At 40.7% G+C, this 17499-nt stretch overlaps 1 protein-coding gene across 1 annotated transcript in view; it reads left to right on the forward strand.

Annotated features, from left to right (window-relative positions):
* Positions 1-17499, forward strand: part of LOC133556923 (calcineurin-binding protein cabin-1-like) — a gene marked incomplete at its 3' end in the record, with an annotated part of 67729 nt that overhangs the window by 21713 nt on the left and 28517 nt on the right. The window contains exons 25-31 of the mRNA XM_061907276.1: positions 3620-3709; positions 3825-3985; positions 4068-4279; positions 9661-9726; positions 10280-10459; positions 11804-12198; positions 12749-12862. Of these exons, the coding sequence (XP_061763260.1) occupies positions 3620-3709; positions 3825-3985; positions 4068-4279; positions 9661-9726; positions 10280-10459; positions 11804-12198; positions 12749-12862 (1218 nt within the window). The remainder of the gene's footprint in view (positions 1-3619; positions 3710-3824; positions 3986-4067; positions 4280-9660; positions 9727-10279; positions 10460-11803; positions 12199-12748; positions 12863-17499) is intronic.

The following is a 17499-nucleotide window of genomic DNA, read 5'->3' on the forward strand; positions in this document are numbered from 1 at the left end:
AACTGCTAGGCTAGATCTGACCAGTCTAAGTCTATGAGCACAAACTGATGAAGCCTACTCAGATGAGAGGCAAAACGCCTTCTGAGACAAAACAAACTGTCCAGTTGCGATTGATTGAATGCCCTGAGATAATCTGTGCAAAATTTTTACCGAAGAACCAGTATTTCATGTTATGTAGGCCGCAAGGAAGTGTTTTATATGTAGAAAAAAAACCCTCATAAATCGTAATACGCCCCCTTACAGGTGCTGTATGTTCATGAGCATTGGAACTCTGAAGGTTAACATAAACATTAACACCAGCAAGTTGTTACAATACATCATCTCTTCTCAGCTAGTGGGATAGTCAAGGTGGCATGCTGTGGTAGTATCAATACATTAACCCTGCTGCGTAAAGCTGTGCATTACAAAATGCCATTTTGGAGTAGTTCCTGACTACCCTATTATATATGGTAAAAATATATCTACTTTTTCATATACTTTTACATTTTCTTCTGATAACTATACAATATAAAAAAATATTGTATTTATTTTTGTTTTGTAGATTAAAAGTTGTATATTTTATATAATAATATTATATATTATTTATTGAGTTTATTTAATTGTAATTTTCTGTATCAACTGGTTCAAATTGGTCCAAATATGTTCATAGTTTAAATAAGGATTACATATTTCCCCCTAGACAGATTTCTGTTACGTACTACAGACCAATTTGAATTATGTTATTCTTTTTTGTAATTTGATATCTATTTCTTTATTTTTTTGTTTTGTTTAACGTTAATAAGGTTAAGCAGAGGTGTACTTACAACAGTTTTATAAACAAATGATACTATTTATATTTGCGGTTGAGAGGGGTGGAGGGTGCCAAATATGTTTTCTTCCTGGGGTGGCTCACCAGAACATAATTAAAAAGCACTGCAATACATAAAGTCCTTAGTAAGCTGTTTGGCATGTTGCCACCTATTAGCAGGGTCAAAACAACCTCATGATAAACAAATAATAAAAGGGTTGTACTTGTATAGCGCTTTTCTACATTCAGGGTACTCAAAGGGCTTTGACACTACTTCCACATTCACACATTCACACACACATTCACACACTGATGGAGGGAGCTGCCATGCAAGGCGCCAACCAGCACCCATCAGGAGCAAGGGTGAAGTGTCTTGCTCAGGACACAACGGAAGTGACGAGGTTGGTACTAGGTGGGGATTGAACCAGAGACCCTCGGGTTGTACACGGCCACTCTTCCACTGCGCCATGCAAGTGAATGACTCCTTTTCACATACTGTGTCTTATCTTTGTACTTTAAGCTTTGGTAGTTTTTTCCAATTTTTAGGAATTGTATTTGTTTTGAAGCCTAAAACGAGTGGCAACTGTAAAGTATTTAATACAATAACACTCAATTTTATAATCTATTAAAACCTAGTCCCAGCATACGGTGGGCTACATTTAATCATTTTAGTGTTATTAGATTTTCTGTAAAAATAAAGCCAATCATGACATTAAAGTATCACAGTATTGAACTACATATTGGTACCAGTAATAAAATGTTTGTACACCATTTGACAACATTACCTTACATAAAATACAACTTTTGTTACGGCTCCCAATTTTGCTGAGTTGAACTCAAAGATGTAAAACTATTACGATATACACAGACGACCTATTCCTCTCAAATATTGTTCACTAATCTGTCTAAAGCTGTGCTAGTGAGCAGTTCTTTGCCAAGATAATGCATACCACATCACAGGCGTGGCATATCAAAATGCTGATTAAACAGCATGATAATTGCACAGGTGTGACTTTACCTGCCGACGATAAAAGGCCACTCTGAAATGTGAAGTTTTGCTTTATTGGTGATTTGGGCGCTGAGAAAAGCGGTCAGTATTTGGTGTGACTCACACAGAGCAACATATTTCCTTGGCATAGAGTTGACAGATTTGTGAACAATATTTGAGAGCAATAGTTTTTTTTGTGCATATATAATACATTTTAGATATTTGAGTTGAAATCATGAAAGATAGGAGCAAAAACAAAAGTGTTACATTGATATTTTTGTTTAGTGAATTGTTAATAATATTAATAACTATGTGACAGCCTCTCGCTGTCGTGTGGGTTCCATGGACCACCAGATAGAGACATCTTTGAGCAGAGTTGTGACTTTGTTTATTTTCTCCAATAAAAACCTCAGTCCAGGTCGCTTTTCAACTCCTCTTCTTCGCTCGCTCGTCATCTGTCTCGGGCTCTCCTCCTCTCTCGCTCCGCATCAGCTTCACCTTGGCTCCTTCCAGTCTCTCCGCCTCTCTCGCTCCGCATCAGCTTCACCTTGGCTCCTTCCAGTCTCTCCTCCTCTCTCGCTCCGCATCAGCTTCACCTTGGCTCCTTCCAGTCTCTCCGCCTCTCTCGCTCCGCATCAGCTTCACCTTGGCTCCTTCCAGTCTCTCCGCCTCTCTCGCTCCGCATCAGCTTCACCTTGGCTCCTTCCAGTCTCTCCTCCTCTCTCGCTCCGCATCAGCTTCACCTTGGCTCCTTCCAGTCTCTCCTCCTCTCTCGCTCCGCATCAGCTTCACCTTGGCTCCTTCCAGTCTCTCCTCCTCTCTCGCTCCGCATCAGCTTCACCTTGGCTCCTTCCAGTCTCTCCGCCTCTCTCGCTCCGCATCAGCTTCACCTTGGCTCCTTCCAGTCTCTCCGCCTCTCTCGCTCCGCATCAGCTTCACCTTGGCTCCTTCCAGTCTCTCCTCCTCTCTCGCTCCGCATCAGCTTCACCTTGGCTCCTTCCAGTCTCTCCTCCTCTCTCGCTCCGCATCAGCTTCACCTTGGCTCCTTCCAGTCTCTCCTCCTCTCTCGCTCCGCATCAGCTTCACCTTGGCTCCTTCCAGTCTCTCCTCCTCTCTCGCTCCGCATCAGCTTCACCTTGGCTCCTTCCAGTCTCTCCGCCTCTTCTCCTTGACGTTCACAGCTGTCGCCCTTTTAAACAGTGTGAGAGAATTACTAGATTGCCCCCAGGTGCGCGATCCATGCACCTGATCTTGATTGAAGGGTCGCTCCCGGCGCGGCTCGCTTCGCCCCGCCTCGCCGTTCCCGCCTGCTCGCCGCCATCTTGGGCCGGGCTCCGGCGTGCCCGCCCTTTCTGTTGGACTGCCGGCTTCGCCTCTCCACAAACTACAATTATGTTTTTTTTCCTGTTAATCAAAACAAGAGATTCTAATTGAGGTGAAAATGACTGCTTAAGTTGTAATTACTTGAAACTAAGTTGGCTGACATGATGAGGGGAGGTTATTTCATAATCCACCTCCAGAAACAAAGATTGCTGCATCTCTCTCCCCAAGACGCTCTTCTCATTTGTGTTTGCCCAGGAGAAAACAATCTGTGGCATTAGTAATAGCTATGTTATGATCAAATTGTTGAAGGCAGGTGAACTTTGGAGATTGCAAAGACGATGTGACAGATGTTGGCTGGCTGCACACGGGGGGAGGAGGAGTAGTTGCGGGCGAACCAAGCATAGTTCATCCTTATTCCAGAACTCAATAGCGCCCTCTTGTCTTGTCGTTTTATCTGCTTATTTATTATGTGATTCAATTCCTTTCCAGTTTGTTAATTGTCCTCTTTTTTTCATGTGAAGGCAGCACATTTCCTTCATGAGGAGGCTGCCAGGTATCCTCGCAAAATCCATTATCACAATCCACCTGACCTGGCTATGGAAGCCCTGGAGGTAAATGACTGGTACATATCTGCTGTTGCAGCTCCTCTGAATTATGAGCAACTTAATAGGGTTGCTATGTGAAAGCACTCTGATTTAAAGGAATTGTGCACTTTACTTCTTCTAGTTGCACTTCCGTCTCAGCACCACCATCCTAAAGCTACTGGAGGCTAATGAGCCCAATCTAGACCATGAGGCCTTCTTCAATTTCTTGGTTCAAGCAGCTTTAGGGCCATTTGCCAGAGGGGAAGAAAAGAGCATCCCCAACATACCCAGGTCAAATGAAAAGTAAGTTACAGTTTAAACCCTACATACATTACCTTAAAGCATCTTTCACTGTATAAATGAATGTATTCTTTATCAATTTTAGGGAGAAATCTACCTCTCTGATGGATGGAGACTTTAATAGCTCTTCAATAGGCATAGGGAACGTCCTTAGCTCCTCCCTTCAATCAGTCGCCACTCCAGGTGTGACTTCCCCTCTCTACGTAGCCACGCCATTTGACCACGATTACGCCAAGCGCAAAACTCTTCGACGGCAGCAGTGGCAGCAGCAGCGGCATGAGGAACAGCAGGCTGATGGTACAGTCCAGTCCTAGACCCTGTCTCTGGGCTTGGGCCCTTTGCCCTTTATTGCACTGGGAAAGGAAGTCCACTTAGGAGTGTTCAGTTTGAAAATAACCATGTTGTGTGCCTTGGTTGGGGTTAGAATGATCCCCATACGCTGGGAGATAGGGATCTGGTGAAATGGGCAATATGGCTACCGTCCGCTTAAGTACATTGCCATACCTTAACGGGCATAGACTTGCAAAGGGCACAGAGGCCTGAATGTACGCATGTATGTGCTTGTCATGCCTGTGTTTGTCTTGTTGCTGCCTCCACTTTTTTACTTTCCTCACCAGCTTGCTTCTCCTAATATTATACCGAGAGATATCCCGATCGGGCTGTTTCTTAACTCATCTGAAATTGGCTGATGATTTACCAAGCCCATGCCGCTGCTTCATCCTGGTGTTTACGTGGCTAAAGATTGTAGGGAAAGATTGCTTGAAAAAGAACGTACAATTACATTTTCTGATTCCTTATCACACCCCTGCGCAGAGTCAAGATACATCGATTCCAGGAGGGTGCATGTCTTGCCAGAACACTGTCTAGAATTCCAGAGTGACAAGCTGCAACTGATGTGCTAATTTCCATCCTCAGCCACTTCTAAGTCACTAATCCTCCCCTACATGGCGGCAAATAAACTACAAGTGGCGTTATCACTGCAGGATTAGAGGACGAGGAATAGTTCATCTTAATAAAGACGGAGCAAGAGGACGCAAAGTTGTGCTAACCGCTAAAGTTTCAATGGAAAGTGAGCGTGATGGATCCAAATATCGATAGTATCAATACCTAGTATGTATCAGTATATGAGCCATACTAAGAGATTAGATCAATATTTATTCTCCGTATTATTGTCATTTTTACTAATCCACTAACATAATCTATGATAACATTGTCAAAGTATGGCATCAGGTCTCAAGAACAAATCAGATGGGAGCCCAGAAAATTCCATGGGGATAGAGGCCATTTGCTACATTATATCATTACTAAATGTGAGATTCTTAATGTAAGTATACATTTTGCCCATTAAATCTTAGATGGCATTGATCACTACAAAAATATTAGGACTGTCAAACGATTAAAATATTTATTTGCAATTTGTCCCTCGTTAAATCATAATTAATTACTATAATTTCAAGTGGAGGTTTTTTATCTTTAATAAATTTACCTCGTTAAAATGTACACCCGCCATGGTATTGGACAGTATGTTGGATTTGTGCAAATATTTTTTTTTCTTCTTAATTTTTTTGAAATGAAACTAGCTTTTTAAACACAAGCACAACATGGACATAAGCAGATTTGCACACACAGAGAGGTAAGACATTTTGACCCTGGGTCTAATCCAGTCCTTAATTGCGCTCTCCCTCTCTCTCCAATTATGAAATATATATATTTATATCAATTATATTTTTCTTTACATTTACCCCTCTAAGTCACATCACTTGTTTTTCTGCGTGCATATTTTTAAAGGTGTTTAAAGTGGTTTGTGATAATTAGGGAACATTAAAAAAACTAACTACAATACTTGCAGATACAGTCGTGATTTGCTTTATTGAGTGGACAGATAAGCAAAAAACCAAATAAGCAACCGCATGTTCAAAAACAAACCCAAATAACTCAACCCGCTACTCACAAACTTAACAAGTCGCTTGTACTGTGCAAATTTAGCAACACTACTTACAGCGAAAGTGAATGGAAATAACTTTGGTCTTGTGGAGAGAGCGACCTGCCAGGGCTTCAGAGATACACTTTCCATTCAATATACATCTTTATTTGTTCATTCCTGCTCTCTATTTGTTCCTTTGACTCAATAGAAACCTACCTGAACGCCGCTGCTTTTGATGAACTAAGAGCCACACAGGATGCAAGTTCATTACGGGATTAAAAAAAATTGTTTCGTTAAAGGAAACTCGTTATTCTGATAACTTTGGTGGCCCAAATGTGTGTGTGTGTATGTATGTATGTATGTTCATATATATATATATATATATATATATATATATATATATATACACACAGTGGGGCAAACAAGTATTTAGTCAGCCAGTGATTGTGCAAGTTCTCCCACTTCAAATGATGACAGAGGTCTGTCATTTTCATCATAGGTACACTTCAACTGTGAGAGACAGAATGTAAAACAAAATCCAGGAATTCACATTGTAGGAATTTTAAATAATTTGTTTGTAAATGATGGTGGAAAATAAGTATTTGGTCAACCATTCAAAGCTCTCACTGATGGAAGGAGGTTTTGGCTCAAAATCTCACGATACATGGCCCCATTCATTCTTTCTTTAACACGGATCAATCCTCCTGTCCCCTTAGCAGAAAAACAGCCCCAAAGCATGATGTTTCCACCCCCATGCTTCACAGTAGGTGTGGTGTTCTTGGGATGCAACTCAGTATTCTTCTTCCTCCAAACACGACGAGTTGAGTTTATACCAAAAAGTTCTAATTTGGTTTCATCTGACCACATGACATTCTCCCAATCCTCTGCTGTATCATCCATGTATCCATTTTATTTATATATATATATATATATATATATATATATATGTATGTGTATATATATATACATGGCGAGGGAGTATAGCTTGGTTGGTAGAGCTGCTGTGCCAGCAACAGGGTTCCAGGTTCGATCCCCGCTGCCGCCATACTAGTCACTGCCGTTGTGTTCTTGGGCAAGACACTTTACCCACCTGCTCCCAGTGCCACCCACACTGGTTTAAATGTAACTTAGATACTGGGTTTCACTGTGGAAAGCACTTTGAGTCACTAGAGAAAAGCGCTATATAAATATAATTCACTCACATATGTATGTGTATATATATATATGTGTATATATACCTATGTGTGTGTGTTTATATATTTATATATATATATGTACATATAGATGTTTGTGTCTGTATATATATATATATATATATGTATATATATATATATATATATATATATATATACACATATTAGAGTAATTATATAAACATATTAGAGTAATTATATAAACAAAGTAAACAGTTATAACAAATGTAACTGGCACTTAATCAATCCAGGTAAAATACAAACTGGTTGTAGAAATAACATCACATTAAGAATAATGCATTAGACACACAGTTGGAAAAAGGTGTTACTTTAACAGAAGCGTCAACTACCAAGTTCATTAGAATGAGTTGTTAGAGCTGTCAAGGATGGAGTTCATGTCATTGGTCTCAAAAATAAGTCCAATTAAATTGTCATTGATCCTGAAATAAATTACATATGGACTTACCTTGAGACACAGCACTTATCTGTAATTTGACCGATTGATCTGGGGTTGTAGCCTTTTTTACCTGACTCTTCATCCATCCATCCATTTTACTACCGCATATTCCCTTTGGGGTCACGGGGCGCGCCGGTGTCTATCTCAGCTACAATTGGACTCTTATTTTGTCATTTTAACAAAATACTTGGAGCTATGGTATGGACAATCTTGAGTGGTTTGACCCCCACCTACCAAAAACCTTAAGGACAAACAAGACAGATACTTCTAGCCAGGCCCTTGTGTCTAACATCCAACATTTGACCCCCACCTACCAAAAACCTTAAGGACAAACAAGACAGATACTTCTAGCCAGGCCCTTGTGTCTAACATCCAACATTTGACCCCCACCTACCAAAAACCTTAAGGACAAACAAGACAGATACTTCTAGCCAGGCCCTTGTGTCTAACATCCAACATTTGACCCCCACCTACCAAAAACCTTAAGGACAAACAAGACAGATACTTCTAGCCAGGCCCTTGTGTCTAACATCCAACATTTCTCACCACACAAACTTTCTTGTGAATGATTCTATGTTTGGTGTCGAAGCACTTTGTATATTTTAACACTTTAAGGCTCAAATTAATTGTTTATTAAAAAAAACGGCATTTATGAATGATTGAGTTTGTGTACCCCGCCTGGCACCCGAATGCAGCTGGGATAGGCTCCAGCACCCCCCACGACCCCGAAAGGGACAAGCGGTAGAAAATGAATGAATGTACTGGTATGTACATATATGTATGTTCTCACCATGCTTGGGTGCGTTCTCTTGTTCTTCCTGGGCACTCTGGCTTCTTCCCACATCCCACAAAACATGCCTGTTATACCTGTTGGATATTGTAAATTGTCCGTAGGTGTGCACGTGAATACTTGTTAGCATCCATGTATGCTATGATTCAATGCTCACCAGTGCAGAAGATGGATGTATTTATATGAACTAATGTACCTGCAGTTATTGAAACATTTTCAAATTGAAATCTTATCCTACTATCAAATACATAGATTGTTTCCTACTATCAAATACATAGATAGATTGTATCCAACTATCACAATACATAGATACATTGTATCCCACTATCAAATACATGAGTTTAAACGGACTCGACTTGGAATACTGAGGTAAAAAACGTGTACTTATGTTTATGCATCCCATGTTCCATCTTAAGCTTGAACGTCTATAAACTGCAGCCATATTGCCCATGTTGCCAGTTTTGTCCCCCTTTGCCGGATTTTTCCTACCTCCCTTTCCTATCTGCCTACCTTCCTACCCACCCACCAACCTATCTGCCTGCCTGCTACCTCTTTTGCCTGCTTGCTGTTCCCACCTGCTTTGCTACTTCTGTGCATGTAGTTCTAATAGGGCGATTGTCTCCACGACTGGAGTCTCTTAACTTAATTCACTTCTGCGTCTGGTGCTTCACACGGTGGATTTTTGTTACATTTTTGTGTGGGCTGAATTCGACCAAATAATCTGGGCTCCCTGCAGATGTCTTGTTCTGTGTGAATTGTGTTTTTCACACGAGTGGGACATAATTGGAAATAATATCCAATTAGTACAAAGGAGCAAAGTCAGAAACAATGTGGGTGGTCTGTTATTGGCAAAGAACTGAACATCGAGTCATAGAAATGCGGGGCTGTGCGCATGTTGGCCAATCTCTCTGCTTAAATCTCATTCAACTGATAAGATTGTAGGGCTTGATTCAGACAATCAGTTATCAGGAAAAAGTATCTTCATCATTCTATGATGGAGTTTTCTCTCAATTGTGTGATATTGCTGCTCTCCTATTGGTTGTAACATGCACCTTTTCTTACATTGGTCATTTCCAAGATGTAGATCTTCTTGTTTCAAGTTTAGATGAGAAAGAGGAGAGGTACGTGTATTGTACTAAAGATATGTTATTGTCTGAATTTGGTTCTACAAGGGGAGTGGCTTTTATTCAACGGCCCTCATTTGTCATTTGATTTTGTAACCAACCTGTAATTTAAATGTAATGTATAAAATGCATTCAGAGGAACAGTTCTGTTGGACATTGTTGTAAAACCAGCTCCCCATATCTTCAACAGCCTCATCAGAGTTTGACCATGATTACTGCTTGCCCAGGTCTTCAATGTGGCTGGCTTCCCTGAATGGTACTGCTCTCCAAATCCACCCAAACCCTCTCAGAGGCTATATCTTCAGTCAGAAAAGAGCTCTGTAATGAAGTGCATTCTTAACAGAGGCACCTATTTACACAAGTTTAGCTTCACACAAGACTGACAGTGTTGTAAGGTGTTTGCTGTTTACTCGTGATTGTGAGTCTTTTGAAAACTCTTGTGTGTTTCCCTCCACTCCTGATTTGGTCATCTACAGTTCTCTGCCAATGATTCTCCAGATTTCTCATAATTTAACAGTTAAGAACTCTGACTTAGATTTGGACTCCTTTCCAAACTAATCACACCCAAGCCCATCTTTACCCAACCCTCCTCGTACTACAACATTCTTGTATTGTGATTACTGATACTGAATTTGGACTTTAGGCCAGCAGAGTCTTCAAGCAATGCGAACAGAATAGTACATGTAAACTAAAGAACCGTGCATACCAAGGTTTTAGGGGAAACATAAAATCTGTATGCATTTTTCATATTTTTCCAAAGACAACCACTATTCATTGGGGAAAATGACTTTTGTTTATCCTTTTGACAGAACGCAGTCAGGACAGCGAGGTGGTCTTGCTCTCTGACTCCAACTCCACCCAGGATGCCTTCACAGATCCCACCAGCTCACAAGACAGCAGCCACATACCAGCTTCCGGAAAAGTCACGTCTTCATCATCAGAAAGTACAACGCCGGTGAAGGAAGGCGAGCCTTTGCCCGAGGACATAGGTACTGGCAGGACATGCACAGTTGCTTTGCATCTCTCGTATATGCTTCTTTTGTCCACTCACATCAAAATACCTCATTTTCCCCTTTTACAGGTGGCCCTCGTTTTATGACGTTTTGCTGTTACAAAGACACTCGCATACATTGTTTGAAAAGAAACTAAAAAGATGCAACCCTTCATGTTTTCTGTGTGCAGTTTGGGGTTAATTATGTACAAAACCCAAAAGCAGTGAAGCTGTGTAAATGGTAAATAAAAAGAGAATACAATGATTTACAAATCCTTTTCAACTTCAATTACTGAATAGACTGCAAAGACATTTCAAGTTCACACTGAGAAACTGATTTATTTATTTTTTTCCAAAAAATCATTAACTTAGAATTTAATGGCAGCAACACATTTTTACCAGTGTGTTACATGGCCTTTCCTTGTAACAACACTTGGTTAACGTTTGGTAACCGAGGAGGCACATTTTTGGAGATTTTAAGGTGGAATTCTTTCCCATTCTTGCTTGATATACAGATTAAGTTGTTCAACAGTCCAGAGTCTCCTTTGTCGTATTTTACGCTTTATAATGCACCACACATTTTCATCACCTAGCAACATATGCTGCTCCTAAACCTTTCAGCATTAATGGTGAATATAATGATAAATGGCTTTGGCTTTGCATAGTAGAGGTTTAACTTGCACTTACAGGTGTAGTGATCAACTGTAGTTACTGACAGGGCTTTTCTGAAGTGTTCCTGATCCCATGTGGTGATATCCTTTACACACAGATGTGGCTTTTTGATGCAGAGGGATCGAAAGTCACGGGCATCCTGTGTTACGTGCAGTGAACCTTTTGATGATATTACGGACCTTAGATGATGAAGTCCCTAAATTCCTTGCATTCTCGCGCATTTGAATGAGTGAGCATTTCATGGAAGCTACTTTTATAGCCAATCATGGCACCCACCTGTTCCCAAGTAGCCTGTTCACCTGTGGGATGTTCCAAATAAGTCTTTGATGAGCATTCCTTTTTTGAAACATGTTGCAGACATCAAATTCCAAATGAGCTAATATTTCCAAAAAATACCAAAGTTTCTCAGTTCCAACATTAAGTGTCTTGTCTTTGCAGTCTATTCAATTGAATGTAAGTTGAAAAGCATTTGCAAATCATTGTATTCTCTTTTTATTTAGCATTTACACAAGGTGACAACGTCACTGCTTTTGGCTTTCGTATAAGAGCTTACTTACATTAGTCTGGGAATATAACTTGTTCGGAACGTGAGGACCACCTCTACTCATCTTAAAGTGTGAGTGTTTTGGGCAGTTATTTTGTAGTAGTTCTTTGTTGCTTCCTACTTTAGAGTCACTTGGAGGTCATACTGCCCACCAGACAGAAGAGAACGTGGTTGAGGAAATAGTGGAAATGCTGATGGTGACACTGCCTGAGACTTCAACTCCCAAAGTGTCCGTGGATTCCTGCCTTCCTGCTGTAGCAGTCCCAGCCACCCCGCCAAAAGTAGCCACCTCTCAACAGGCTGCTTTTCAAACCCCAGCCAGCGAAGGCAAAAAGAAGCCAGAGCCCCCCGCTGAGGTGATGGAGGTACCAAAGGCCCTTCCTACAGACCGTGCTGATCAGAGAGGAATGCTGGTGGAAATGTGCATCCGTGCTCTTTTCCTCTGTCTCGGCCGCTTCCCTCAACACTATAAAAGTCTCTACCGCCTGGCTTTCTTTTACACCAACAGCAAAAGCCACCAGGTCAGTCTACCCCTGTTATTTCCACCATCAACTAACAACATGCTGCCTCTGTGTTGACAACATTGAATGTGACATTTACACCAGGTTATGCTGGCATTATGTTCAGTATTTATTGCAGTGTTCCCCCCACACTAGTTGCTGAAACAGGCTGCATTAGCTGTGAGGCTCTGTGGGTAGAGAGGTATGCGTGGGTGTTAAACCATGCTTTCTCAGCCAGTTTGGCACAGGGAGCTTGTGTTGCACTTTGCAGTGGTGGCATCCTTCTGTCAGCACTCCTTTAAGCAATTGTAATGCAAGCTGTGTGCTCACTAAAACTATGGAGGGAGGTGAAGGAAACTCCCTGTTCCTTTAAATGTTCTAACATTTTGCGATACGCCTTCATAGCTTTTAGCTGTTAGAGAAAGCTTATGTTTTACTGATTTCAGATGACAATTTTAGTAGACGTTTATACAACATGTCAGTATGTTTGAATTGTGCCAATATATTGTCATAGGTCATATTGAAATGTAATCATGTATGATTTTTACTTCTTTTTTTTTTTTAACCACAGAACCTGCGGTGGGCCCGTGATGTGTTGCTAGGAAGCAGTGTCCCATGGCAACAACAGAAGCACATGCCTGCACAAGGACTCTTCTGTGAAAGAAACAAGACAAACCTGTTCAATGTATGTTCAGTGCACCTTTTATGATGTTCATTTCTAAACACAAATGCTGCTATTTTGTTGTTGTTGATAACAGCTAATAAGAATGCATGTTCATCACAATAATCATCGCTTTTGGTTGACACTGTCAGAAAGGGATGTGTTTGAACACAAAGGATCTTATTTTTGTTTGTCCTTATAATCAACACAGGATTTCCCCCAGTTTGCTAATATCCATGTGGCCGTGGGGGTGTGGCTCTGGGCTCATTTTATAATTTGCATAATCGTCTGTGACGCAAATATTGTCTTTAAAAAAAGCAAAAGAAATGTTGCACATACATTTAAAAGCAAATATGTGTTATTAGTAATTAGTATTAACACATTTTTTTTCTTATATTATATTGTTTTGCTACATTTTTCAATCATTGTAACACAGGCCGTATACCAGTGGCGGCTGCTGGTGTTTCAAGTAGTGGAAGCTCTCTAAACACGTATACGGTCTCCTAAAACAGATAAAATATATAATTGAAGATTGGAAAATTCTCCCCATGAAACTTAAAAAATGCTCTGGCAGTGGCTTATACTTCAAGATCGCAAAATGGTCCATTTTGCTGTCAATCAAAAGGAGATTCAGCCTCCAACAGCTGATCCAATCAACTTGCGGAAGGCCGCCGTCCAGGTCAGCTGAGGCCGAGCCCACTTCTCGTTCAATTCCAGAGCGGGCGGCGTCTGTGGGCGGGACAAAGCCCAGCATTGATTCAGTGACTGTCCGGTTTGGCTGCAGTGGTACAACACACTCTATAATTCAGGGCAGGTGGACGCTACCACAATTATTGAGAAAAAAGTTGCATCAGCTGTCACAAAAATTTTCTGAACTAAAGTTGATTGCATTCTAGGCATATCTAGTTCATTAAATGTAAACAGAAAAGTACATACAGCAAGCTGAGCTTCTCTTCCATTCCTAAAGCTTTTGCCACTGTACCCAGCAGGTGTCCTAGGTGAACAGCCTCTGCTATGTTAGAACAAGGCGGGTAAGGGAAGTTTGCAAGTAAGATCTGTAATTTCAAGACAAGGATTGGCTTTAGGGCTGGGGTGCTGATTGATTGATTGGTTGATTGATACTTTTATTAGTAGATTGCACAGTACAGTACATATTCCGTACAATTGACCACTAAATGGTAACACCCCAATAAGTTTTCCAACTTGTTTAAGTCGGGGTCCACCTTCATCAATTCATGGTACAAATATATACTATCAACATAATACAGTCATCACACAAGTTAATCATCATAGTATATACATTGAATTATTGACATTATTTACAATCCGGGGGTGGGATGAGGAGCTTTGGTTGATATCAGAACTTCAGTCATCAACAATTGCATCAACAGAGAAATGTGGACATTGAAACAGTGTAGGTCTTATTTAGTAGGATATGTACAGCCAGCAGAGAACATAGTGAGTTCACATAGCATAAGAACAAGTATATACATTAGAAGTACATTTGGGTTGTTTATAATCCGGGGAGATGGGATGTGAATGGAGGAGGGTATTAGTAAAGTGTTGAAGTTGCCTGGAGGTGTTGTTTTAGAGCGCTTTTGAAGGAATATAGAGATGCGGTGCGACGCGGGACTGGGTGCGTACCACGGTTGGAGGAGTCGTTGCCTGCCGCCGCCGAAGCCACGGTGCAGTTGACATGGCCGACGCCTCGGTCTTACCGCCTACCACCGCCCATGTCCTTTTCAAATTTGCACATTGCACATTTTGTGGATTGCTCTGTGCGGGTACCCAGTATCTCAGATATATTGAAGTACTAGCAGAGTGGAAAACCATTTCTATCATTGTATCCATTCAACCATATCCAATTGTATTTACAATCTGCCTAGTATGTAAAAAAATTCTACCGTCTAAAATGTCACAAAGTGCTACAAATTCAGTCAGCCATCTTGAATATTCCGTTCCGAACACCTTCGATCATTTCCGTAGATTTTACATCACCACAGTAACTCTTCTGCACTCTAACCATGTTATTATATCAGTCATACTGGAAATAGAAAAAGATTTGGAAGAGAGTTGGTATTTAGCATGCACAATCTTTATGTAAGTCAAGAACACATGCTTGCCTTTTTAATGCAGTTGAAACGGTAAAAAAGTAGCTAACAATTGAGTCAACAGATCCAGGGTCCTCTGCTGCGCTCTCTAATAAAATCCACACACCGCCAACAGTAATCAATTTATACGTCATGACCTGACAATGAACCAAATATGAGTGATTTTCTTATTATAAACTACAAACCCCGTTTCCACATGAGTTGGGAAATTGTGTTAGATGTAAATATAAATATATGATAATAGCTTCAAAATAGAGGCAACTTGTTTTTCTACCCTACTGGTACTTTAAAGCTTGTTCACCTTGCGGACATGCTGCCTCCGCTCGTGTGTCTTTGTTCTGTCAATCTCAAAATCTTGAATTTTCGGTGTATTACTTGTCAATATTGCGTAAATATTAAGCTATATATATCTAATAATACAATCTTTTATTGTATTTGTTTTCATGTAAAAGACCCTCCATTTTAAGGTGTGGCGGCTTTTATTTTGCCGCGGTCCTGTGCCACGATTGATTATTAATTGTGGGGAAAACCTTGCTACATGAAAATAACCAAATATTAAAAACATCTCTCAATAGGATGCAGTACATTTCTACAACACTGCCTCCCAGACATTGTCAATCAAATGTGATCTTTATTACCTCTGCCAAGCTTGCAATACTGTAGTGAGTTGTGCATTTCTATCAGAGTTGTTTTTTGGTTTGCAAGGTAATCCTTTTGCTTTTACACTAAACTAAACAAGGGTTGTTTGTAAGGGCCACAACTTAAAACGTAGATGCAGGTACAAATTGCATAATTTATTTTCAGTTTTCATCGGTTCTGTTCAGTTCAGTAGGGAAGTGACACACCAGATGGATCTGTGGTAAAAATAACTTGGCAGTAAATCCCACTAACTTCAACATCTATTCACATTCCCTACAGTGGGGTAATCATTTCTAGCTCAATTCAGCAATCCATATCATTCAGTGAAGAGGAGATATTAGTGATTTTTTGGCCTTGGTGAAAACTTGCCTCTACTGAACACTTTTTCACAGCTCTTGTTTTGGATCTCATTATATTGTGTGGGTGTTTCTAATGCCGAATGTACCATAACTCCACGTCTGCAGTTAAGACAGAATCTCAAGAGGCAAGCTTGTGAAGCTCGGATGTTTGTCCTCGCTTTTGTCGCTAATGATCTGCCACTGTGTTTGCTATGAGTGAAAGATTGGCATACCATTAAGTATACCTTATTTACACCAGTGGCTCACATAAATCAATTGGCTGCTCAAATATCAGACCTGAGAACGGATCACACGCAGCTCTATAAATGGAATTGCACAGTAGGAGATTGGAGAATGGCTTGTGTTGTTGTCCTGCGGATATATTACTGTCAGCATTTGTCATCTCTTCTTCTACCTTTTCCGTGTGTTTGAAGAACATACGCTTGGAGTTGAACTGCACCTGCTTGCTTCTTTTTTCAGAGAACAGATTCACGCTAAGTCTCAATCTGATTTCCATCGGTTGTCACTTCGTTTTTCTGCAGTGTATATGGATGGTCTCCAGCTTTTTTGCGTGTGCCGTGGAACCCGGTGCCCAGTCTCTAAGAGTTACAGGGCCATATTAGAGCTGGAGCTCTGCAGTGAGCTGACTCCCAGAGGCTTTTTTACAGAGCCCCTTCTGGAAGCAAACCTTGCATCCTGGTATACCAACTGTCAAAGCTTTAGTGTTCCTTTTGAAAGCAAGCATGACCATGAGACAACCTTTCTTAAATGATTGCAAGTGAGTTTCTCCCCTCAATATGCAAGCTTTTGGTTTCCTGACTGTCAGAAGGGATGTCAGATCCATGCAAACTTAAGAGTTGAAAAATAAAAAGTACTTCTGAGCACTGACCTTTTGCCTTGTTGTAACGACTGTCAAAAGTGTGGAGCTGCAAATTTCTCTTCAGTCTGTGTCGGCTGACCGGTCTACTGACATCTTGACACAAGTCCTTTATTGTCTGTGTTTTAAGAATACAGTGTTTGTGTTGAAGTTATCCCTTTAGTGTCAGACACACAAAGGTCATTTACAACCTTCCCAAGCCAACACAGTGCAAAATGTATGATATTTTAAAGTCAAGGTGACATGACTAGAGCAATCCCAATTTAGGTCATGGTGCCCTACTTTTCTCACTTGCCATTGCTGAGCTGCCTTAATGGGGCTCTGTATGAACTAACCTATTTGGTTTAGAATGGATGCATGTGTGGAGTGGTTTTAAGAAACATGCATTTTCTAAAATCCAAACAGCACTTGCACAATAGCTAATGTCTTTGGGATGTTTTTAACCCATTTATTCAGCACATTCTACCATTTGTGAGGTCAGAGGTCATTAATTGTCTAGTTCATGCTTTAGGTGGGGGTTGAAGTCAGGGCTGTTAAGCTTTTCCACAACAGTTTAATTCAAGCCTGCCGCTGGACTTCGCTTTGTGCGCTGTAACACAGTTGTTCTGGAAGAAAAAGGGTCTTACCTAAACTATTCTTTCAAAGATGGAAACAGATTAGTCCATATTGTCTTGGCTGACTGAAGAATTAAGTGTC

This window comes from Nerophis ophidion, linkage group LG07 (assembly GCF_033978795.1).
Source record: "Nerophis ophidion isolate RoL-2023_Sa linkage group LG07, RoL_Noph_v1.0, whole genome shotgun sequence".
Classification (NCBI taxonomy): Eukaryota; Metazoa; Chordata; class Actinopteri; order Syngnathiformes; family Syngnathidae; genus Nerophis; species Nerophis ophidion.